The sequence below is a fragment of the Manihot esculenta genome, chromosome 9, assembly GCF_001659605.2.
Source record: "Manihot esculenta cultivar AM560-2 chromosome 9, M.esculenta_v8, whole genome shotgun sequence".
Taxonomy (NCBI): domain Eukaryota; kingdom Viridiplantae; phylum Streptophyta; class Magnoliopsida; order Malpighiales; family Euphorbiaceae; genus Manihot; species Manihot esculenta.
The window spans coordinates 2,977,430-3,004,121 of record NC_035169.2 but is presented as its reverse complement, the minus strand read 5'-3'; the positions used below and the strand labels follow the sequence as shown (position 1 = coordinate 3,004,121).

Here is a 26,692-nt window from a genome sequence, read left to right as displayed (position 1 = left end):
CATCACAGAGGACCCCTCAGGAAAAATTACGAGATATGCAGTTTAAGTGTTCCAATTATGATAAGAAGAGATAAATTCCAGGATGTATGAAAAACAAAAAGTAGTTCAAGTAAAAGAAATTAAAATTTCATTAAGAGAAAAGGCTATTACAATCTATTTATCAGACGAGGTCGGAGGAAAAACAGTCCTCAAGGGACTCACATTTCTAAGAATATCCTCGCCTACACTATCTTTATTTACATTTGCATCTGAAGGAGATTTGACATCCTCCAGCTTAGATTTCTCAATGCCAACAAAAGGCATAATCTCCAGCCCTGGGCCGGGGTCTTCCCCCTCAGGCTCAGAGTCGTCTCCTTCAGATCCGAGGGCCTCCATGTCTTCCCCGTCCGGCTCGGATTCTTCCCCAGAAGACACAGCTGACCCAGCTGCAATGCGAGAGGTTCCTCTAGGCAAAGGGAAATCATCTTCTCCATATAGCACCTGCTCGCCATCAGAATCCACTTCAGCAATTCGAAATTCTGCCAGAGGAGTATCAGGAGCATGTCTAGCCTCTCTTATACCCCGGTTGTAGCCAGTCATGTACATGCGAAAGGCTTTCTGCCAAATAGCAGTCTTCATCTCCGTAGAGGCCTTATACTCGTCAAGATGTGACTCGCAGGCCTCAGCTATGACTGCCTTCAACTCAGGGGAATCTTTGTAGTCTTGGAGGTGAGCCTCACAGGCCTGCTCAATTTTTCTTTTTAGCTCCTCCGACTCCTGGTACTCCACTAGACATTTCTCACGCTCCAACTGGACCTTGCCTTCAGCATGTTTGACTACCTTGAGCAGGGCTGAACATTTACGTTCTAAAGTCCTGACTTCATGGTTAAGCTGTTGACTGTGAAGTTAGGACTCCTCCACCAATGAAGACATATCTCTAATACGTTCAGAATTCTTGCTCAACTCCTGCTCAAGAACCTCGACCCGAGCCAGGGCCCTCTCCTTTTGAGTATTCGCCTTATCCAGGTGAACCTGAAGCCCTTCTAAATCAGCCTTCAGGGCCTCATACTGGCGCTGAACCTCCTCCTTCTGGCTTATAGCCTCATTCCTTTCACGAAGGGCCTCTACCATAGAGGACAACTGCTTCAAAACTTCTTCACTTCGGACCTCCGCTGCAGCCGCCCTCTCATCAGACTCCTTGAGAACCCTGCGAGTATGAGACAACTCTACTTCCAGGGACTTGGTGTGCTCCACTGCCTCAGCCGCCCTCCCCTCAGCTCTTTTAAGGGCCTCCAATGCAGAGTGCAACTCCACCTGGAGAGACTGGGTATGCTCTCGAGCAGCTGTGAGATTGCCTCTAGCGTCGCCGGTAGCAGATAAGTTCTCCTCCAGGCGCGCCTTTTCAATCCGGTGATTCACAGACTCCCGGAGAGAATGGTCGCGAGCGTCTACCTCTATGAAAAGGCCCATCACCTAATACAAAAGAACAACCATCAAAAGAAAGAAATAAAGAAAACCAAAAGAGAAAGACGATTTACCATCAGAAGCATCTCCCTAATTGTATTCCCGAGCTCCTCACGAGATCGATACTGGAATGACACTTGCTCCTTAGTAGAACTGGCTAAAAGACCAGTGAGGGCAAGCAGATGTTGATCCGAGGCCTCCCTAATTCCACCAAACATCCGTTCTCTAAGGATCTCGGCGACTACACTGGCCGGAGATTGATGGGTGATGTCCTCCTTGTTCAAAATATTATTGTCAGGAGCAGACAACAGAGGCACAACAGGAACATCTTTCTCCTTCCCAATGGGAGGAAGGGCTGGAGAGGAGACTTTGGAAACCTTGGACTTCTTCCGAGTAGGGGCTGGGGCAGACGTTTCGGGAGGGGCTGGACGCTTGTCCCCGGTTTTCACTATGGTACCTCCAGACCCAGATCCAGTCTCCACAAGGGCAGGGGCATCTTTGATAGGAGCCGTCGGGACATTGTCCTCCCCAAGAACGACCTCCATTCCCTTCCCAGGAACCTCCTCGTCGGTAATGGGGGACTTAAACTTCCCCCTGGCCCCTCCTCAGAAGGATGAGCAAGACCCAACTTCGCTTGCTCAATAACCTCTGTCTGCTCCACAATGACTTGAGGAGTTTCCCTCACATCTTCCGTAGAAGCTTGAGCAGACTTAGACTCTTCAGCAGGTTTAGGAGTCGAGATCGACCTGCCACGGCTAGATGGCCGAAGTGATTTGGTACCGCGAGAGCTCGGCTTAGGAGCTCGAGAGGAAGATCTAGCAGGAGGACGGCTAACCTTCTTAGAAGAGGCAATCTGAGCCACCTCTGCAGCGACCTCAGACACCTGACGCCCAGCCCGAAGAGCATCAAAGGAGGCATGCATACTGTCCCGGGTCAGAACTAAGTTCTTCGGGGGCTTGATCTCATCCATTTTAACGTCAGAAGCTGCAAAAACACAAAACTATAAAGAGTTAGCGTACTTTCCGATATCATTTGCAAGGAAAAAACAGAATTGCTGAACAAGACACTATACCCGTGTCCCGGATATCCCTAAGATTAGACACGAACATACACTTCTCGACGTCATACTTCTTGTCAACAGAAGTCAGTCGAAGAAACCCCACCTGCTCAGTAAGGCTTAGTTGGGGTAGGTCGTTGCAGCCCGGAGCGACATCCTCCCAACCTAGCTCCACTCCCCACGATAAGGCGGTCTCTTTTCTCAGCTCTGCCACAAGGAAACTCTCTACCCATCCCTTTATGGAATCCTTGTAGCCCGTGAAAAGAGACAACCCACCACGGGGGGAAAAATAGTAAAAATTCTAAACCGCCTTGACGAGGCGGAAGAAAGTAACGAATAAACATGCCGTGGGCGTAAAACCCCAACTCAGGCAGATAGATTCAAAATAACACATGAACAAAATGGAATTTGGAGACAATATCCGGGGGTTACCCTAAAGTATCGAAAAACCTCGATAAAGAAAGGGGTAAAAGGGAAAGTCTGACCGAAGTCTCTTTGTTTGAGGAAGAAGACTATGCAACGACCCCTTTGGGGATCCATCAAACCAGGAGGGGGAGGATTTAGAAGAACTATTCTTTCATTTCGGAAAGGAGCCCGAATAAGGTAAAGAGGAGTGTCTAAATACCTCCTAGAAATGTACTTAGTTATGGTAGAAGAGGTAACGTGCGACCAAGATTAGCAACATCGGAGAGCTTAGAACCCTCCATGGAGGAATAAGGAAGCGTACCTGAAACGCGATAAGGTGGAAAAAGCAGAAGAAGTTGAAGGAAAACAGAGAGCAGACGAGAACAAGTTTCTTCGGAAGACACAGAGAATTCGAAGTGAAAGGCAATAATGAGATGAAGCGTTGTTCTGAGCAGTTTTGTTTTGGAGCGGCGCGGTTATTATTACTCTCGAAGTTTACCCCCTCAACAGTTAGACAATAACTGGCGAGAAGGTAAAGGGGCAAAGGGATGACCGCTGGGCTTCTTCACCTCTATCAAGGGTCAGGTCCACGACGATAGCCCATCACCCGAAAGCCCATACGCTATCTACATAAAACAAGCCCAACTCGTCCAAACCTTAAGACCGAGGTCTACTTCGATCTCTCACCCAGGACGGCTCAACATGCAAGGTTTACCTCATCATCACTCATACGATAAATACTAAGGAGGTAAAAGGGGTAAATCAGGGAAAGATCCAAGGACGCGAACAGAGGGAAGCATGATAAAGATCAGACCTGCCCATCACCTAGGAAGGTACAGGATTTGATTTATCATCACTAAACAAAGGCTACGAGCCTGAAGTTGTAGTAATGAAGCGATAAGGACGCCTCGGAATCATACAAAGCTGTGGGTCGAGAGCTCAACTCATTGATTAAAAACAGAGCTCATGGGTATGGTTAGTCCAGTTCGGAAAAAGTAAACCAAAAGCTCAGTTGGCTAAGTGGACTCAGAGCTCAACTCATTGATTAAAAACAGAGCTCACGGGTACGGTTAGTCCAGTTCGGAAAAAGTAAATCGAAAGCTCAGTCGGCTAAATGGACTCTAGTTCTGATCAACTAGGAGGCAAGAAGGAAAAAACAATAGTGGATCCCTCAGGAAAAACTACGAAGCAAGCAATCTAAATACTTCATTCATGATGGGGAAAGAACAGCTCGAGTATGAACGAAAAACAAAAATTTCATTACAGCACGTTACGAATACCTACATTACGGAATAAAAGGCTATCCTTAAAGGATTTACATGCCCAGATACATCATCATCTACGTTTACATCACTGTCACCTATCCCACTATCTTAGTTTTCAATTCAGAGGAATTCTCGTAGTTAGGAAAACGAGCTTTGCAGGTCGGCCGAGCTCTACTTTGTTATTATAGGAGAACTGAACAAGTTGATTCCCATAAGCATTTCTCACCGTTCCGTTATAGGCGAGCATTCTGTTGCCCAAGTGTGATTCACGGTGCATACGAACAAGCGAAGATATTATACGTTGATCGCATATCACGCATGAAAAACATAAGCCTTCGAGTTACGGCTCCAGGAAGATCGCAGAGCATATATTCAAAGGCATCGACGGAAGCTTGACTGAGTACAGCAGATCTCAGTCTCTCATAACGCAAGCACTCCACACCGAAGTCGGCAATAAGCTGATCATTTTCACCACCTCTATTTGAATCAGGAGCGGACAACAGGGGCATCGTAGAAGTTTCTTTTTCTTTCTCGAAAGAAGACAAAGCCAGAGCGGACCTCTCAGCAGCCCGGAACCTCTTTGGAGCTCGAACAATAACCAGGGGAGGAGGTCGGCCGGACGACCTGGGCGAGATGGTTTCAATGACCTGCAGAATGGTCCCACCCATCGATCGCCCCACTAGGAGGACCTCCGAAACAACGTTCAGACTCCCTAGGGGCAACGTAAAATTTTCCAGAGGCTCGGACTGACTCATCTTCATCTCAGATACTGCAAAAAATCCAAAACCGGGGCAAGTCAAAATAATATTCTATCAGGATCATATAAGAGAGATTGAAGCAAACCTCACGAGAAACAGAGTAATGAAGTCCTAAGCTCGTCTTAACTAGTTTGAAGAAGGCATCGGATAGACCCTCTACAGATATAAAACTCTCGTTCTAACAGACAAATTCGAAAGAAAGACCTCCTTGCTCCAACAAAGTGCCTGAGAATGAAGAGGAGGAGATGCTAATATATACCCAAAAGTTGGGGTTTTAGTGCAAGGTAGGGTGGTGCTAGACTCTAAGCTGACAATGTCAGGATCCTTAAAAGCTATTCATGGAAAAAGAAAGAAAATGCGTGTCCGGACGATAATGGCAGGAAAGCAAAGATGGCAGGGTACACGAAGAATAAGGAAAAGCCGGAAAGGGAAAAAGGCAGACCAGATTCAAAAACTGAGAAGTGGCAATAAGATGAAAGGGTGTTATAAAGGCATCTGCATCCGAACAGACGCGGTCATAATGGTTCTTGGTATTTACCCCCTCGACAGTCGAGCAATAACTGCCGAGAAGGTAAAGGGGCAATTGATGACCGCTGGATTTCTCCACCCCGATTATGGGCCTAGACCACGGCCATAGCCCACGAAAGGAAGGCCCACATGCCATATAAATGAAGCAGGCCCGTCTCATTCAACCCTTGAGGCCGGACTCCACCAGGACTCTTCACCCAGATCAGCCCGGCTCGCATGACCTCACATGCAGATCTCCATCTCCATCTCCTGGGCTCAGCATTCAGTTCCTCTCTCGGCCCAGCCCAGAATTAAGAACGAGACCCGTCGACCAGCCCGCAGATCCGCTCGTGTGTACGCATGGAGAGAATCAGAAGTCGTTACGCATGAGGCAGATGCCTGATATCCTCGTACGTCCATATCTTCATAGCAGAGACGCGTGGTCCAATGACAGGAAGGACGTTACACGTCACTAGCAAGCAGGAAGAAAAAGATAAAAGGGTAGACCCCTCCCTAAAAAAAAGGATAAGCTTTTGATTCCATACAAGAAATCCTTATAAAACCCTATTTTAGTGGATCTCAGATCATCACCACTCTATTTCTCTACAACCAAATTTAACACTTTCACAAATTAAATAATATTTTACTGTTATTTTTGTTTTATCTCTTTATTATTTTTTATATAATATATTATTATTATTATTATTATTATTATTATTATTATTATTATTATTATTATTATTATTATTATTATTATTATTATTGCAAATAGGCAATTAAATTTGGGCTCCTATTATCTTAATATCACATTATTATATGAATATATTTAATCAAAGTTATCTAAAAAAATTATAATAAATAAAATTAAGAAAATATATCATTTTAGTTGATTTTTCATTATAATTGAATATTCAACTTTTTATTTGCTAATATCTGTTATTTAATATTCAATTTGGGCTCCTATTATCTTAATATCACATTATTATATGAATATATTTAATCAAAGTTATCTAAAAAAATTATAATAAATAAAATTAAGAAAATATATCATTAGCCAATCTGATATGATTAAAAGGAGAGAAGAGTTCATCGAAAGTAGCATACCCGCAATTCGAATGTCTTTCTGAAGGGAAGAAATGCCTATGATTTTCAAATCTCCAAAGAGCTTGAATTTGAAGAGAGATATCTTTGACGCCTAAGCCTCCATTCTTTTTAGACAACGAAAGAGTATTAGAATTGATTTCATTGGAAAAGATTGTGAACTTCATATTGTTAGATGCTAATGCAATGATTTCACTAATTTTACTTGAAGGAAAATAAAAGAAATTAAGGATCTATATATATATATATATATATATATACCTAACTTGATGACTCGAAAAAAAAAAAAAGAAAAAGAAAAAGGTGACAAAGAGGATGTTTGCCTTTCCCTCAATTCCCATAACATTTTTTGTTGTGTATAATTTTAGTGACATTTCATCCAACCAACAGCTGTAGAAGTCTAATGATTCTCTTACCTTGTACTCTTGAACTGTATATCCTGCACCCTGCATTTATAGTGTAGTCTAATTGTTAAATCAATTCTCAATTAAAGCACACTGGTTTATAATCATTATTCTCATTATTATTAAAAATATAATAATTAAGCAAAAAAGAATTGCTTATACCTTTATGGTTAGAAAGGTGAAGTTGTAATCATATCCTTGCAAGTACCTACAAGAGAAATGATAGCATTTTAAAAGGTCATTGAGCACAAAAATAAAAATAGATAAAGATTCTTAAGCATTGTAGTATGGAACCAATTAATTTTAGTTCTAACCTCAATTTTAGGACTGAGCTCTCGAGTTAAGGCTGTAGTAGCAACCAAAAAAAATTTGTAAAGGAGATGGTGGGTTTACCAGCAACTTGATCATTAGAAATCCATGACCTCTATTCATCAACAATCTTATATCAAAAAGATCAAGTCCATGTCTGAATTCAATCGAAAGGCACACATATATCATGGTTTCCACTACAGGTCATTTGTCGTGTTAGAAATTTTCATTTTGTGGAAGAGAATCAGAGCTGATTGAAATTAAAAATGATATTTGAAGAAGTTAGTTAAATTACATATTTATTATATTTGAAAAAGGTTATTACCAAGTTGCGCTCCAAGACACTTGAATGGTCAAGATATAACAACTTTAGTTTGCTGATCCCTCATATCATTATTCCGCGATAAATGTACTACCAATTCTGTGGTAGCATCATCAGCAGAAAACCCCTTATCAACCATTTCGTTGATTAGTTCTGATGCTTTTGGTAAATCCTCATGCCTGAGAAACCCTTGAATAATGATATTATAACAACAATTATTTGGTAAACATCCTACCTTTTCCATGTCTTTAAATACCTTATACGCTTCATCCATTAATCCTTGTTGGCAGAGTCCTTTCATAATTGCATTATATACATAAACATCAGGTTGTAAACCAATTTCAAAAAGACTAGAAAAAAGTTCCCAACTTTGCACATACCATTGATCAGACTGCTATAGATCACAAAATTAGGCTTCAACTGACTTTTCTCCATTGCTTTCAATAGGGTGAGTGCCTCATCAAGATTCCCCTGTCTACACAAGCCATCAATCATAATTGAGAAGGTTACTATATTTGGCTGTTGACCATGAGAGCACATATCCTTAAAGAGCTCTTTTGCAGTTTGGGGCCTCCCTGCTTGAAACATAGCCTTTATAAGAGTATGATAAGTAACAGCATCAGGAACTAAACCTTTATGAGACATTTCATCAAAAATCTGCTTTGCATCATCTATCATTTTGCACTTACAATATCCATTGATCAAAATGTTGTAGCTAAAAATGTCAGCTATTTCATTGGTCACCATCAGATCAAATACCTTTCTAGCCTTATCAATTTGGCTGCCTAGACAATATCCATCCATCAATGAACTATAAGTGACAACGGTAGGTTCCACACCTCTTTGAATCATTATTTTGATTATATTCTCTGCATTTGAAACCAGTCCTTTCTTACAAAGAGTGTCGATCAATATATTGAAGGTAAAAACATTAGGGGATATGTTCCTCCCCACCATTTTTTTCAACAAGCCCAAAGCTTCCTTGAATTGGTCTGAAATGCAAAGACCATCAATTAAGGAATTGTAGGTGACCACATCAGGCTCTACACCTCTTTGAATCATTACATTGAATGTATTTTGAGCCTCTGAAACCATTCCATCCTTACAAAGGGCATCAATCAATACATTGAAGGTATAAACATTAGGTGATATGTTCTGCTCCACCATTTCATTCATCAAGGCCAAAGCTTGGTTCTTTTGGCCTAATTTGCAAACACCATGAATTAAACCAGTGTAAGTGATGACATCAGGTGAAATGCCCTTATTCCTCATTTGAGAGAAGAGCTCTAAAGCCTCACCAACTAGCTCATCTTTGCAAAGGGCGTCAATGATTGCACTGTATGTCACAACATTTGGCTCACAACCTCTATCAGCCATTCCCTTTAGTAGCCTAATAGCCACACTTGTTTTCCCAAATTTACACATTCCGTTTATTATCACACTGTAAGTATAAACATTAGGTGGATAACCACGTGCAACCATATCATCGAAAAATTCCACTGCTTTGTCGATTTTACTCTCTATACAAAGCCCATTAATTAAGGTAGTAAATGTCACAACGTCAGGCTCCAATCCCAATTTGAGCATCTTACCAAAAACAGAGAAGCCAAAATCCACAAGGTGTAAATGGCAGAAGCAATTAATTAAGATGCTAAGAGAATAAACATCGTGTGAGATTCCTAGCAATTCAATTGTTTTGGACATGGAAAGGACAGTGTGATATTGTTTCATTTTCACAAGGGCAGATAAGAATCTATTAAATGGAACTCTAGAAGGCAGAGGATGCTTATGAATTACATGATTGAAGGAAGCAATGGCATCATCAAGGTGGGTAAAAGAAGCAGATTTGAAGTTATTTGTCAAGAAGCGTGCATCTTCAAGTGTGGAAGTAGAAGAATGACAATAATTGGTAAATAAGAATAGGAATGGAGATTGAATGGTACCAATTGCCCCTTGTAGCTGAAGATGGAAGCTCCTGCTCTTCCTCCTCCAGGGCATCTTCATCATCATCGATCTCTCGTCAGTTGTTTTTAGGGATGGATCGGAGATTGGGAATGAGGAAAGGAAATAGAGAATTGGAAAAGGAAGGCTCTCTGCCTGCTGGTAAAGGAAATGCATTACTCTGTTGTTTATATGCACCACATTTTGTAATTTTTTATTAAATTTTCATATAAAAATATTATTTAATAGCAAATTAAATTTATCATTTTGTAATAATAATTTTTTTTAACCTACGTGCTATTTGTAGATACCTAATTAAAGGCGGTTATATAAATTGTTGATTTTATTTTTAATATTAATAAAATTTCATGAAAAATATAATTAATTTTTAGCTTATATAATTTTTTATTATTAATTATTTTTTTAATATAATAAAATTATTTTTTTTTTACCAACCTTTACTCTTATGGGAATTGTTTAGCGCATTTTTATTTTGACATCTATTTAGATAATATTATGATTTTAATTAATGTAATAAAAAAATTAATATATAAAATTATTTCAAAATAATAAAATTTTGAAATGCTCAAACTCACTACATATATTTCACATTTTCAATTTTATTTGTTATTAATATTAATGTAAAATTATAATATATAAAAGAATATATATTTATGAGTTTGTTGTTGCCTTCCCATTTTCAGGCAAAGGTGAGTTCTTGCCCTCCCATTGTTAATTTTGTTGTTTTTCCTTCAAATCCTTCAAAATATTTATGAGTTTTTCCCTTGCTTTTGAAGTTTTAAGCTTAAAACCAAAGTTTTGGAAGCTTGGAGACCGTGTTCCTCAAGAGGTAAGCATAGATCCTAGTCTTTTCTTATGTTTTAAGTAAGTTTTAAAGAGGTTTAAGGGTTTTGATGCATGAAATGGTTAGATATAATGTTATAGGGTTTGTGCTGGGTTGTTTATGAATGTTTGCTTATGTGATGTTTTTGTTATTGTTTGTTGGGATTAGACTAGTTTTATGCCCCTTATGCTTGATGAGTGAGTGTATGCATGTTTTTGAGAAGTTGGGTGTGAGAATGGAAGGTTTTGGTGGCTTTGGGCATGAAGTAGAATCGGGTTCTTCCATTCTGGAGGACCTAGATTCGGCCGCCGAACCTGCTTGTGGAGGCAGCCTTTGGCCGCCTAACCTGCCCCCGAATGTTAGTGACTTTCGGATCTGTGAAAGACCTTCGGCCGCCGAACTCGCCCCCAAAAGTCCCTGACTTTCCAATCTGGAAGGGACTTTGGGCCGCCGAACCTGCCGCCGAAAGTCCCCTATCCAGCCTTCCTTTGCTTGTTTTCTATGCATGGTTTATATTGTTTTAGAGGGTTTTGGGGGAGATGTTTAGAGTCTTGTTAGAGTTATGTTTGGTCCCTCATTTGAGTCTATCTTTGTAGGATCGGACTTGGGAGACCGAAGAGGCCAGCAGTGAGTCAGCTGCTTCAGTGTTTAGAAAGCGTCAGCCAGAGGTGAGTAGAACTGAACTATATTTTCTAAAGTAACTAAACTTTTAAGTATGTTCATGCATCACGAATGCCATGTTTATGTATTAGGATGCTTGCACTAGAATTCACAAATATGATGCATTGCATTTTTACTGTTGATGTGGATGGATATTGGATGACCCACTAGCCCTCGAGCAGGTTATGATATGATACGATATGGAAGACCAGGGCTGCCCATTCTATGCCCCTGGCACAGTTGAATATGTTATGTTATGTTTAAGAGGAAGTTATGAGGAGCTCCGTCGAGGGCCGGACATTATTTGGAATATGTAGAGGGTTACTGGTGATAAGTCCATCTTAAGGTGATTTGTTTGTGTTGTGACGCATTTCATATGAGCATATGTTTATTAAATTGTTTTTACTGTTATGCTCACTAAGCTCTTGTAACTTATCCATTTCCCCTAACCCCAGACTTTGCAGGGTCTAAGATAGCATCGGGGAGCCGGCATAGTAGCTGGTATAGTTAGGTAATAGAATAGTTGTGGACATGTAATGTTATAATGGATTAGAATTGTGTTTTGCCCTATTGATAGTCTTGTAATCCCAGTTTACATGATTTTTTTTATTGTAAAAGTTTTATGTATGAGTTATGTTTCAAGCAAGGCATGTATGTTGACCATACTGTAGCATTTGATGAGGGCTCTATATGGGTTTTATGTTTCAGTTTATGATATATGCACAGGTTGAGCTTGATTTCATGAAATGTTTAAGTTTTTTTGTAAAGGTATGATCATGTATGGGATTTTATCAGGTACAATAAAAAGTACAGTAGGCTTGCTAAAGAGTTCCGGCGACCTTAAGTCGATCTGAATCCTAGCGCTGGTAGCGGTCCGGTTCCCGGGTCATTACAGAAATAGAGATTGAATAGTTAATTTTGATAAACTACAATGACCTATTAATAATTTAATCATATAAAAAAGAATTATTCAAAACTCTCTAAAGTTTCATCAAACGTGAGAATCCCCTTGCAAGTTTCATCAAACTTGTCAGTAGTGCAAGCAAGCACGATTGGCCCATCAATCTTGGAGTCGAGATCACCATTCTGAGATTGTTTAATCAATTCTTGTAATGCTGGAAACTTCAGATTCTCCACTGGAACTTGGTATCTCTTACTCTCGTCACCCACATACATGGCTATGTAGCCTTTTCGAACTTGTGGAGTTTTGGCTTTCTGATCAGTAGAACTATTTTCCTACTAGAAGCTTTCGACGATGGCATTATTGATGAAATTTTTTTAAGTTAAAGAAAGGTTGAGAGTTAGAAAATCCGAAAGGAAATTTTATAACAAAAAAGAATAGTTTGAAATTCAGTTTATATATATGGATAACGAGTGAATTTTTCAAATGAAATTTGGAGTTCCAGCATTAAGCAAAGTTTTTTTAGCTGGATTAGTTTTTTAATTGGTTTTAAAAAGTTGCAAATTAAGGCAGTGAAGAAGAATCTTTGTTAATTATCTAATTATTTACGTTTTGATTTATTAATGGTAATTGCTAAATATGGAGTGATGCTTAAGTTTATAATTTTGAGAATAATAAGATATGACGATAAAATTTATTCAGTTTTATGGTTTTTAGTTTCTTAAAATGGCAGAATTAATTTAAAGGTCAGTAGATTTTTTGTTAGGAGTTTGAAATGGGAGAGATTATCACAAATTATATGCAATATTCACATTTAATTAATTCTCTAAATTTTTCATACAGAATGTTGAAATGGTTATCTTCGATTAAAAAAAAGAAATGGTTATAATAAAAAATTAAATATTTTATTTTTTTATATCAACACGAAACTTTGTTAAAAATAACAAAATTATTAAAATTATTGAATAAATTAATAAAAATTAATAAGATTAGCTAAAATTAATAAAGACTGAAAATATTGAATTAACATAAAAATTTTGAATTAACATAAATATTGAATTAATAACGAGTAAAAATATTGAACTTTAGAAAACTTAAGTCGGCTCATGAAAGTTTATATAATATTTGAGTTTATTTCTCCTATGATATTAATCTCAATCTATTTAAGGAAACTGTTCACGAGCCTATTCGCGAGTCTCCTTATAAACTCAGAAATGAGCTGAGTTCACAAGTTTTAATGAGCTGAATACTATGGAGTTCAAGTTTAACTGGTTTACTAAACGAGCTTAGAAATTAAGCTCGATCTTGACTCGTTTATAAATCGAATTGAGTCCAGTCAAATTTTTATCAATGCAAAGATCGAGTAACTCACAAATAGTTCGGTTCATTTACACCTCTAACTACTACACCATAATGAGACTGTAAAATACCTGTCACATGAACACCTACCTGATTTGGAGCACTACACTCTGCTAAAAAAATAAGATTTACATGAGTTTGGTTGCTTCACTTTTGTTGATCAGTGATCATTAATCTAATTAATATTAAGTAATCATATAGATTTTACACACTAATACTTAAAAGTGTCTCATCCCTTCTGAATCCAAGGACCATACTTATAGATTTAAAACTTAAATTCATTAACTGAAAAATAAACTAAATAATAAATAAATATATTAAACAAGGTAAAAACAAATGTGACCCGCGCAGCTTCTGAAAAGAAACCATCTCCAAACACACACTTAGCAGTCATCATCAAGCTCCGGATTCTAAGCTCTTCTTCTCCAATACTCTGCACCTATTTCCAAACATAGATGTAGGTTGCAATTAATAAAGTAATAAAAAAAAATGAGAATAAGTATTTGAATGAATCAAACTAAGTTCAAATCCAACCACCAAATTTTCAGTTGGGTTTAATAGTGGCAAGCATGGAGACTAGATAAAATAAATTTCTGGTTTTTCAATACAAAATAAATTGTGATAGTGGCAAGCATGGAGACTAGATAAAAATTTCATCGTTTGAGTGATTAATTTTACATTTTAATTATTTTTTAAAATATTTTTACAATTTTACATATTAAGATTTTTTTTTATAAATAGTTTTCGTTGGCTATTAGCGACTCACTTTTCAATATTTAAAAAATTTCAATAAGATTTTTCGGATTCTAACCTATCTTTCTCTTATATGGTATTAGCTAAACAATATTGGTTAAACCTCCTGACAGACTCTAAATAATCCTTTATCATCAATACCCATCAAACGGATTTCAATCCGTTAGTAAATCTATTGAGAGTTTAATAATTTTTTATTAATTTAATAAGACTTAAAATTATATTATTATTGTTATTAAATTTTAATTTATGTCTAATATTTATTAAAAATACATAGAAAGTGAAAATAAGAGAAAAGTAAATTGTATAAAATGAGAGGAAATAAGAAAAAAGAAAGAAAAAAGAGAAAAATAAAGAAAATAATAGAAAAATAAAAATTATGAAAAAGAAGAAAGAATGAGTGCAGAGTAAAGATGATTAGAGAAATGAATAAAAGTAAACAAATGATTAGAGAAGAAAATAAATAAAGAGAAAATAATAGAAAAAAATATAAATAGAAAGAAAATGATAGAAGAAAATAATATTAGAAAAACTAATATAAACGAAAATTATAGAGACAAGGAAGAAAATTGGAGAAAAGAAAAGAAAAAAAATGAAAAAAATGGAGAAAATGAAAGGAAATTATGAAGAATGAAGAAAATAATAGAAGAGGAAAGAGAACAAGAGAAAATAGGATAAGTGATTATAGGAAAATAATAGAAAAAAGAAAAAAATTTATGAGATAAAAAAAGTGAAATGAAAGAAAGTAGTTGAAAAATAAAGCAAATGAGAGAAAGAGAAAGAAAATGTAAGAAAGAAAAATGATAAAATGAATGAATGATATAAGTATAGGAGCTGGTGTAACATTTACAAACGAATTACTGATAAATTTGTAATTTGTTATTAATTTTTTTAAAAAAAAGTAACTTTTTTCTCTCTAAAAGTTATCAACGGATTTAAAATCTGTTAATAAATCCGTTGGTAACTGAAAGTTGTGAGTTGTAAAAAAAGAACGCAAATGTTTTATACATGATTTTATTTTAAATTTACCAATGAATTTACTAGCGGATAGTTTCTGTTGATAAATTCAACATTTTTCTTTTATTTATTAATTTATTGATAAAGTTTAGAAACAAATTTCTAAATTCGTTAGTAATTTTTTGGGCAAATTACCAACGGATTTAGAGTTTGTTAGTATTTTAAACACTTTTTAAAATTTACTTAGGGTTCAAACGAACCGAGCAGCACTAACTTTTGAAGATTTCAAGTTTGGTTCGTTAAAATTTGTTTCAGTTCGAGCTGAACTTGAGTTTTATTCCTTTCGAACTTGAGCCGAGTATTAATAAGTTCAAATTTAGCTCGTTTAGCAAACGAATTTAGACGAGTCGAGTTTTTATCGAGTTTAGTTTCAAATAGTTCACAAATAGTTCAATTTATTTACATATATAGTACTTTTTAATTTAAAACTAAATAAATAAATATACAAATTAGCTCGTAAATTTATAAAGATGAGCTCTTAATGATCCAAATATATGCAAGTTTTAAAAGTATAATTAAACTATATAGAGCTGAACTTTAAGAAATTTAGATTTGGCTCATGAAAATATATGCAGAGCTTGAATTTATTTCTCTTATGATATTAATCTCAGTTTGTTTAACGAGATTGTTTACGAGCTTGTTTGCAAGCCTGCTCATGAACTCAAAAACGAGTTCTGCTCACGAACCTTAACGAGTCGAATACTATGGAGTTTAAACTTGACTCGTTTACTAAACAAGTCTAAAAATTAAGTTCGAGTTTGACTCATTTAAAAATTGAGTCAAGTTTTTATCGACTCGAATCTCAAATAGATCACGAACAGTTTGGTTCATTTACACCATTAAATTTACTAACAGATTGAAATTGTTAGTGAATTACTAACGGTTTTACTAATGGATTTTAAGTCTATTAGTAAATTTCAACACCAATTATTTTATAAATTTATAAATTTCCAACGAATTTTTAAATCTGTTAGTAATACCAAGGGATTTTAAATCTGTTAGTGAATTTTTACACAATTTTTTCAATTAACAATTACCAATAAATTTTCAAATTCGTTAGAAATCTGTTAAAAGTACCAATAGATTAACGATAAAATCTGTTGAAAATCCAAAAATTTCTTATAATAACTTTAGAAAATTTAAATTTAGCTCATAAAAGTATATATATGATTTGAATTTATTTCTCTTATGATATTAATCTCAGTCTGCTTAACGAAACTGTTCACGAGCATGCTCATGAACTCGAAAATGAGTAAGTTCACCAGCCGAATACTATAGAGTTTAAGCTTGACTAGTTTACTAAATAAGCCTAAAAATTAAGTTTAAGTTTGGGTTGTATAGAAATCGAGTCAAGTTCGGTCGAGTTTTTATCAAGCCGAATCTCAAATAGCTCAAAAACAATTTAATTCATTTACACCCCTAAATTTACTAACAGATTGAAATTGTTAGCGAATTACCATATTAATAAAATCTGTTGATAATTCAAAAATTTTTTGTAGTGAAAATTATCCGAACAAAATATCTATAGGTGGATCTGAGTGGTGCTTCTAGTCAGTGGAACTACTCAAGTGCTCTTAATTATCGATGGATCTATGAGGAGGTCAGATTCACTAAAAAAGATGGGGTGGGTCGATTAAAGGCATGCTGATGAAGAAATGATTGATTATTTTAATTTTGAACATTGGGAGAAAGATTAGATTATTAGCAAGAGGAAATTAAATGAATACAAACAGTTTCACAAATAGACGTATAATTTGTTAATAAAATTAAATAGATAAATCTAGTTTCTCAAAAGGACATGCAATCTGTTTGTAAAACTAAATGTATACAAACGATTCGCAAATGGACATCTAATTAATTTATAAAATTAAATGTAAATAGAAGGATTTGCAAAACAGACTTGTAATTTGTTTATAAAATTAAATGGTCACAAGCATATTTACAAATAGATGTGTAAATCTTTTGTAAAATTAAATGGACAGAAAAGAATTTGCAAACAGACCTATAATCTGTTTGAAAAATTAAATGGACCTATATGGATTTGCAAACAAACTTATAATCTGTTTATAAAATTAAAATGACACACAGATTTGCAAACAGACGTGTCATTCATTTGTAAAATTAAATCATCACAAACATATTTATAAACGAATATATAAACTGTTTATAAAATTAAATGGATATACATGAATTTATAAACAAACTTATATTATATTTATAAAAAGATTCACAAACGGATGTATAATCCATATTAAATGGGCACATAAGAATTTGCAAATGAAAATCCAACTGTTTGTAAAATTAAAAAGATATACACGAATTTGCAAATGGATGTATAAACCATTTGTAAACTTAAATGGTCATAAATAAACTCACAACATATGTGTAAACCATTTGTAATATTAAATAGACACCTAAGAATTTGCTACAGACTTATAATCCATTTTTAAAATTAAATGTACACACAAATTTGCAAATGAAAGTATAATCATTAGTAAAATTTAAAAGACACGAATTTGCAATCAAACATGTAATTGATTTGTAAAATTAAGAAAAATTAATTATTTAGTCTCTATAGTATGACAAAACTCACTAGTTGGTTCCTCTGTTTTGAAAATACATTAAAATATTCCTGACGTTTTAAAAAAATTTACTAATTGATCATTCTGTTATTTTTAACCCCTAAGTATTGCAAAAAATTATAAAATGCCCCTGATACAGAGAGACTAATTAGTAGACTTTTTAAAAAGTTGCAGGACTAACTAATAAATTTTTCAAGGCATAAGAACTAAACATTAAAATACTTAACGGCTAAAATTAATGGAGAGACTAACTAATAGACTTTTTAAAATGTCAAGAATGTTTTATTTTATTTTTTAAAATAAAGGGATCAACTAATAAATTTTATCATATCATAAGAACTAAATAATAATTTTTTTAAAAAATTAAACGGCTACAAATAAATTTACGAACCAATATATAAGTTGTTTGTAACATTAAATGGACATAGAATAATTTACAAATGGACTTATAATTTATTTGTAAAATTAAATGGACATATACAGATTTGCAAACGGAAGTTTAACCATTCTAAAATTAAATAGACATAAATAGATATGTAAATGAATTTATAATTCATTTATGAAATTAAATGAATACACACGAATTTACAAACGTTTTTTATAAAATTAAAAGAACATATAAATTTACAAATGGATGTATAATTGATTTGTAAAATTAAATTACTACAAACATATTTATAATCGAATATATAAGTTATTTGTAAAATTATCGAGATATAAATAAATGTACAAACGAATATAGAATCGTGAAAAGAAACTGTTTTTGTTGTGTCCATTTGTGAAACTCTTAACATTTATAAATAAATTTGTAACTGTTTGTAAATTGTGGAGGATGAAAGAGTGAAAGATCATAATAAATAGAAAATATTTTCAAAATAATTAAGCAAATTATATCAGGTTTCGGCTGCTATGATATTAAAAAATAAACATATATTTTAATTAGTTATTAAATATATAATTAAATAATTTAATTAATTAATTTTAGTGTATTCTACCTAAATAGATTATATATACGTATATATCTATGTGTATATTTTTTATATCAACTATAAATGTATTAATTATTTTGTAGTTTTTAATTATATGACTAAATTACGTATTAGTAATATAATATATTTTTATATATTAATTATACATATATTTTTTAATTAAAATTATATAATTAATAACTACATAAAATAATAAAATATTCTTATTGAGAGTTGTATATAATATATATTATATTACTATTGTTATTATTTAAATGTTAATATTATAGTTTTTATTATTATTTCGATATTAATTCTTTAATATTTTAAAATAAAAAGCTATTATGATTTTATTTGCAAAAATTAAAATTTAAACTGAAATGAAACTAAAATTAAAATAAAACAAAAAAAAAACTGAAATCAAATTAAGACTACTAAAATTGTTTAGAACCATATCAGAACTATACTGAAATTCTGTTCCAAATAGAGTTCTAAACATTAAAATATTATGAATTTAATTTCACATAGAGTTCTTTTTTGTGGATACCCTCAGACCAATCAATCGGTTCTAAACATTAGAATAGTTTTAATAAAATATTCAATCTATTAAAATTTTACTATTATATTTGTTAATAGAAAATAAATTAAATTAAAATAGTAAATTAATCGAACAAATTAAATTAAAATATTTTAAATAATGTATATTTATATAATTTTTTAATCCATTAAAATATTATATTATAAATTAATTAAATAAATTATATTAATAAAAATAAATTATAATTGACACTACTGGACCACAAGAAAGATCTAATGTGAGATTCAATTTTTCCTGCCACCTTCTTTGATTATAGCTGTGTTATATACAGAGCTAACCTGCCTTTTATGAACTTGTTCATAAATAAATTTGGACAAAAAGTCCTGTTAAATAGCTGAAGCAAAACTAGCATTCCAATCGCTAGTAGGACCAATTGCAGTTGCTTGTCCCAGTGGCTGCATATGTCTGATTTTCATCATCTTCTTTTGCTTATAATTTCTAAACCAATCAGCAAGTATCTCTAACATGCCCAAAAGCTTTCCAAAAGTCACAAAATCTATATGAAACTCTTTCCTCCACTCCCAACTTTCTAACTTCCTAACTTTTCTTTTAAGAATGAGGAGGCTGAACATAGAATTATACTAAAAACAAACTCATATTCAACCTACTCTTTAATGATGCTTTAAAACACCAAGTTTATCCCATAGTTTCTTCAATTTTGTAAAGTAAACAACAACTCATATAGATTCTTGACTGAAACTACTTATTTCTTTCTTTAATTGGTGTATAAGTTGCCCAAATCTTTCTTTAAAGTAAGTGTCATAGTCATAGACATACTCCAAGTCGAATAATTTACTAAATTTAACGGTGCAGATATGAGAATCCTACTTGGATTATCTGAGTTTTGAAGAGTAGAAGGATCTGAATCATTTTGCAATTGGTTTCCTACCTCTCAATATGTACCCTGTCAGCCCCACCTTCTCTAACAAACCATTTCCCATGGATGCAGTCACAAAAACTTCAAGAATGATGCATTAAGCAAAAAGAACAATACCATGTACAAACAAGAGCCCAAAGAAAATTTTATCGAGTATATTACAAGGTTTAGAAAGTGGTAAAAACATAACATGTCTAATTATATACTGCTGAAAGGAGAAAAGAAACAACCAAAATAACTTTTCTTGCCTAACTTAACTAACATCTCAAACAGTAAGAAACAATGCGTTTCACATTCATACCACCACATAAAAGTATCGCAAAATGCACCATACAAATAACTCAAATGGTGGTCCAACACTAAAATATATCCGTTATATACCATATTGACAAAATGATCATATTTGATTCTATTATTATTATATAATACGATAAAGATATCTTATACAGAGATGATTTCCTAAGTAATTTTCCTTAATATACAGCAATTGTAAATAATTTACTATCACAAGATTCAACAGTTTCAACCACTTAAATTGTTAGATTTTCTGTCAAACAAAAAACTAAAAAAAAAAATGGCAGATTTCTCAACCACTACACTTGTACCTTGGCTTCAGCAGGATACAAATCATACAATAGAGGTTTGGTTAATTTAGAAAGCAGTTAGAAAATAGTTGCATTAGGCCAAGCAAAGTGATTTAATCATATCCTTAAAATGGACTCGCTTTATTTGATAGCTATTGCTATAAACTATCAACATTTAATCGCCAGTTACACATCCAATCAACTTGGCACAAAGTAAAGAATCTCAAAGGGAAGAATATATATACATAGCTTCCACAAGCATTTCTAAAATTCAAATTTTCATGCTAAAAAATTGATTTCATTGGAAAAGATTGTGAACTTCATATTATTAGATGCTAATGCAATGATTTCACTAATTTGATTTGAAGGAAAATTAAAGAAATTAAGGATCTATATTTATATATACCCAACTTGATGACTAGAAAAAAAAAAGGTGACAAAGAGGATGTTTGCTTTTCCCTCAATTCCCATAACATTTTCTGTTGTGTATAATTTTAGTGACATTTCATCCAACCAACAGCTGTAGAAGTCTAGTGATTCTCTTACCTTGTACTCTGAGACTGTATATCTTGCACCCTGCATTTATAGTGTAGTCTAATTGTTAAATCAATTCTCAATTACAGCACACTGGTTTATAATCATTACTTTCATTATTATTAAAAATTATAATAACTAAGCAAAAATGAATTGCTTATACCTTTATGGTTAGAAAGGTGAAGTTGTAGTCATATCCTTGCAAGTACCTACAAGAGAAATGATAGCATTTTGAAAGGTCATTGAGCACAAAAATAAATAGATAAAGATTCTTAGGCATTGTAGTATGGAACCAATTAGTTTTAGTTCTCAAATAAATTTTAGGACTGAGCTCTCGAGTAAAGGCTGTAGTAGCAGCCAAAAAAAAATTGTAATGGAGATGGTGGGTTTACCAGCAACTTGATGATTAGAAATCCATGACCTCCATTCATCAACAATCTTATATCAAAGAAATCTAGTCCATGTCTGAATTCAAGCGAAAGGCACACACATATCATGGTTTCCACCACAGGTAATTTGCAGCGTTAGAAATTTTCGTTTTGTGGAAGAGAATCACAGCTGATTGAAATTAAAAATGATATTTGAAGAAGTTAGTTAAATTACATATCTATTATATTTGAAAAAGGTAATTACCAAGTTGTGCTCCAAGATACACTTGAATGGTCAAGATATAACAAATTTAGTTTGTTGATCCCTCATTGCGCACCTTTAAAAGCCTCAGAATGAGATTATTATTCCGCGATAAATGTACTACCAATTCTGTGGTAGCATCATCAGCAGAGAACCCCTTATCAACCATTTCGTTGATTAGTTCGGATGCTTTTGGTAAATCCTCATGCCTGAGAAACCCTTGAATGATGATATTATAACAACAATTATTTGGTAAACATCCTACCTTTTCCATGTCTTTAAATACCTTATACGCTTCATCCATTAATCCTTGTTGGCAGAGTCCTTTCATAATTGCATTATATACATAAACATCAGGTTGTAAACCAATTTCAAAAAGACTAGAAAAAAGTTCCCTGGCATCATTAATCTTCCCAACTTTGCACATACCATTGATCAGACTGCTATAGATTACAAAATTAGGCTTCAACTGACTTTTCTCCATTGCTTTCAATAGGGTGAGTGCCTCGTCGAGATTCCCCTGTCTACACAAGCCATCAATCATAATTGAGAAGGTTACTATATTTGGCTGTTGACCATGAGAGCACATATCCTTAAAGAGCTCTTTTGCAGTTTGGGGCCTCCCTGCTTGAAACATAGCCTTTATAAGAGTATGATAAGTAACAGCATCAGGAACTAAACCTTTATGAGACATTTCATCAAAAATCTGCCTTGCATCATCTATCATTTTGCACTTACAATATCCATTGATCAAAATGTTGTAGCTAAAAATGTCAGCTATTTCATTGGTCACCATCAGATCAAATAGCTTTCTAGCCTTATCAATTTGGCTGCCTAGACAATATCCATCCATCAATGAACTATAAGTGACAACGGTAGGTTCCCTCTTTGAATCATTATTTTGATTATATTCTCTGCATTTGAAACCAGTCCTTTCTTACAAAGAGTGTCGATCAATATATTGAAGGTAAAAACATCAGGGGATATGTTCCTCCCCACCATTTCTTTCAACAAGGCCAAAGCTTCCTTGAATTGGTCTGAAATGCAAAGACCATCAATTAAGGAATTGTAGGTGACCACATTAGGCTCTACACCTCTTTGAATCATTACATTGAATGTATTTTGAGCCTCTGAAACCATTCCATCCTTACAAAGAGCATCAATCAATACACTGAAGGTATAAACATTTGGTAATATGTTTTGCTCCACCATTTCATTCATCAAGGCCAATGCTTGGTTCTTTTGGCCTAATTTGCAAACACCATGAATTAAACCATTGTAAGTGATGACATCAGCTGAAATGCCCTTATTCCTCATTTGAGAGAAGAGCTCTAAAGCCTCACCAACTAGCTCATCTTTGCAAAGGGCGTCAATGATTGCACTGTATGTCACAACATCTGCCTCACAACCTCTATCAGCCATTCCCTTTAGCAGCCCAACAGCCACGTTTGTTTTCCCAAATTTACACATTCCGTTTACTATCACATTGTACGTATAAACATTAGGTTGATAACCACGTGCAACCATATCATCGAAAAATTCCACTGCCTTATCGATTTTACTCTCCATACAAAGCCCATTAATTAAGGTAGTAAATGTCACAGTGGTAGGCTCCAATCCAAATTTGAACATCTTCCCGAAAACAGAGAAGCCAAAATCCACAAGATGTAAACGGCAGAAGCAATTAATTAAGATGTTAAGAGAACAAACATCGTAAGAGATTCCTACCAATTCAATTGTTTTGGACATGGAAAGGACAGTGTGATATTGTTTCATTTTCACAAGGGCAGATAAGAATCTATTAAATGGAACCCTAGAAGGCAGAGGATGCTTATGAAATACATGATTGAAGGAAGCAATGGCATCATCAAGGTGCGTAAAAGAAGCAGATTTAAAGTTATTTGTCAAGAAGCGTGCATCTTCAAGTGTGGAAGTAGAAGAATGGCAACAATTGGTAAATAAGAATAGGAATGGAGATTGAATGGTACCAATTGCCCCTTGTAGCTGAAGATGGAAGCTCCTGCTTTTCCTCCTCCAAGGCATCTTCATCATCATCGATCTCTCGTCGGTTGGTTTTAGGGATGGATTGGAGATTGGGAATGAGGAAAGGAAATAGAGAATCGGAAAAGGAAGGCTCTCTGCCGCTGGTAAAGTGGTAAATGCATTACTCGTTGTTCTTATGCACCACATTTTGTATTTTTTTATTAAATTTTCATATAAAAATATTATTTAATAACAAATTAAATTTATCATTTTGTAATAATTATTTTTTTAACCTACTTTCTATTTGTAGACATTGTGTATATTAAAGGCGGTTATATAAATTTTAAATTAAAAAAATTAAATTAATGTGTGAACCTAAACATTAAAATATAAAATTATCAAAAATTTAAATGGCTTTAAAATTCATTTTTTATATTATTTTTATAAAATAGTATTGATTACTAATACTTTTATTTTTATATCTATTTATTATAATATTAAAAAAATAAATTTTATGCCGATTTATTATTTTTATGAAATATTAATTAGTAAAAATTATTAGCATGAATTATTTATTGCTGAAATTTTTAGCCAACTCAAGTATTGATATTATAAAATTAATATTTTATAAGAAGTTTTAAATTTTAGTGGGTTCTTATAATAAAATTTATTTAAATTTAAATAGAAAATTGATATAATTAATCAATTAAATTAAATATTTATAAATAATAATAAAATACAATAAATTTATAAGTTATTGCCATAAAATAGGGTGATATGACAAGAACCTTATAAATAAGTAATACTTTTTCATTTGAGAAAAGAAAAATTCAGACACTTTAAATATGCGGTTGATTATCAAGATTTCAATGTAAAGTAACCGTTATCAGATACAGTCCAGCGTAAATAGGGTCATATAATATATCTAATTCTCTAAAAAAGAAATATCTCTTCTCTATCTTGAAATAGCTAAATGGCCGGAATCATACATATCATTATAGAGGACATGACAAGGGTAAAGGAAAAAATAAAGGTTTGGTCCTGTAGGTAAAGTGATTGGATTCTTTCAAAATGACCTAGTGGTTGTTAAAATCCTTCTAAAATAGATTCGAAGTAAGGCGAGTATGGGTGAATACAGTTAGTTCCATTAACCTTCTCATATAAAATATTTTTAACAAGTTAGATTTAGATAAAAACAGTCTTGTCAAAGTTTCCTATCTTAGGAGATAAGTCCGTGACAGTAGTAGATACCATCAACCTTCCCTGGGTGACGAAAAATATAGGCGAGAGTTGTATGTAGAGTTTGCGATGGTAGATATCTCATTTGTGTACCATGTGATACTCAGTCGCCCAGTTCTAAACTGTCACAGTATTGTTATTAACACGGATACTATGTGTCTTAAGTTAACAGCTCCAGGGGGATAACCGTGGTCTGAGGTAGCCTGAGATTGGCTAAAGAATATTACGAACACCCCGCAAAAAGTCTCGAGAAAGCCACAATACCCATTGACTTGCTAAAGAAGCCAGAATCTCACATAAAAACAGAGCTAGAGACCTAGTAGAAAAGGTTGAATTAGATAAGAATCAAAAAGTACGGTTCGGTATTGCGTTAACCAGTGAAACAAAGACTTATTTAATAGAGTTGCTAAATTGCCAAGTAACCATTTTCGCTTGGTCTCCAAAAGATGTAATAAGAGTGAATTTCGCTCTCACTGCTCATAAGTTGTCTGTTGACAAAGACGTCAAACCACTCCAACAAAAGAAAAGAAGTTTGCACTAAATTTGATCAATAATAACACGCGAATTATTTAAATCAAAACTAATTTCTTAACATAATTAGTATTTATTATTAACTCAATTAAACAATTACGAATTTAATTGAGTTAATGAGTAATATGTTGTCTTTCCAAGAGATTCAATGGGCCCCTTAATTTCTAAGAGGACAACAATCGAGGTCGTATTTTTTGAAAATAGAAATTAATAGAAAATAGAAATAATAGGAAGAGAATTTAAGCACATAATCTCACAACTTGAATAAAACCTCAATTTAGATTAACTTTCAATTGAAAAGAATTGGTCAATCCCTAAGAGTCATGATAAAATTACAAAAACTAAAGAGAAGAAGAAGGGGACAGCAAGGAGGTGGCCAAATTTGAGAGGGGAGAAGAAGAAGAGAAAAATATGATACCTAGATTAATTTTTGAGTAGCCTTTATATGGATTTTTTTCCAACAAAAATATAAATATTTACAATTTAAAATAAATTTTATTACTTCTATCTTATCCCTATTCTAATATGATTGTATTTGCTCCAATTTAAAGTTGATCTTATATTAATACAGCTGAAAAAATTGGGCTGAAGTTGCATTTTTTGAAATCGGAAGCTGTCCATTGTCTTGGACTACAGGCTTACCCAATACTGTAACTCTCAATTTGAAAATCTTTTAATTAAGCCTATTTGCGTTCCTTTTCTTTAACTTCCGCTTAAAAACCTGAACAAAATTAAATTTTAAGTAAAAATTAATTATTTATATTAAAATTATGAAATTTAATAAGAAACAAGTGGTGAGTTCTGCTACTCATCAAACTTACAATTATTAAATGTAGTTTTGGCAATTTAAATAATAATACCTTATTATTTATATTTATATCTTAAATTCTAAAACTACCATTTATAGACATATATAAGATAAACTCAAGTGTCTATATATATATATATAAAGAAAAAAAAAGAAAACTAAAATGCTCTCTAGTGTCTATATCATAATATTATATAATTAATCATTTATATTAGTTTAAAAATATGTCATATTTTGCTTGATTCTAAGCGATGCATTTTAGTGAGAAATAAGGTTCTGATACTCAAAGGTGTTCGGCTTTAGGACCGAAAG

At 33.5% G+C, this 26,692-nt stretch overlaps 3 protein-coding genes across 8 annotated transcripts in view; all 3 read right to left on the bottom strand.

Annotated features, from left to right (window-relative positions):
* Positions 1–9,694, bottom strand: part of LOC110622810 (pentatricopeptide repeat-containing protein At3g22470, mitochondrial) — a 47,085-nt gene extending 37,391 nt beyond the window's left edge. Inside the window, exons 1-3 of one of the 3 annotated variants that reach the window (XM_021767469.2) lie at positions 9,515–9,692; positions 7,952–9,158; positions 7,098–7,148 (exon numbers count right to left, since the gene is read on the bottom strand). In XM_021767469.2, coding sequence (XP_021623161.1) covers positions 7,111–7,148; positions 7,952–9,158 — 1,245 coding nt within the window. In that variant the 5' untranslated portion in view covers positions 9,515–9,692 and the 3' untranslated portion in view covers positions 7,098–7,110. Of the gene's footprint in view, positions 1–7,097; positions 7,149–7,951 lie in introns of those variants that run through there. The other 2 variants (XM_043959760.1, XM_043959761.1) reach the window with 2 other exon arrangements.
* Positions 6,966–26,692, bottom strand: part of LOC110622665 (pentatricopeptide repeat-containing protein At3g22470, mitochondrial) — a 45,161-nt gene continuing 25,434 nt past the window's right edge. Inside the window, exons 2-5 of one of the 4 annotated variants that reach the window (XM_043959752.1) lie at positions 21,582–21,654; positions 21,353–21,398; positions 21,202–21,231; positions 13,285–13,715 (exon numbers count right to left, since the gene is read on the bottom strand). The gene's annotated coding sequence lies outside the window, so the exon portion shown is untranslated. Of the gene's footprint in view, positions 6,983–13,284; positions 13,716–21,030; positions 21,232–21,352; positions 21,399–21,581; positions 21,655–26,692 lie in introns of those variants that run through there. The other 3 variants (XM_043959754.1, XM_043959750.1, XM_043959756.1) reach the window with 3 other exon arrangements.
* LOC110622805 (pentatricopeptide repeat-containing protein At1g63330) lies at positions 21,869–23,871 on the bottom strand. The gene is made up of 2 exons (XM_043959852.1): positions 22,761–23,871; positions 21,869–22,653 (listed from the first exon to the last, which is right to left on the bottom strand). The coding sequence occupies exons 1-2, from the start codon at positions 23,869–23,871 to the stop codon at positions 21,869–21,871; spliced, it is 1,896 nt and encodes a 631-aa protein (XP_043815787.1).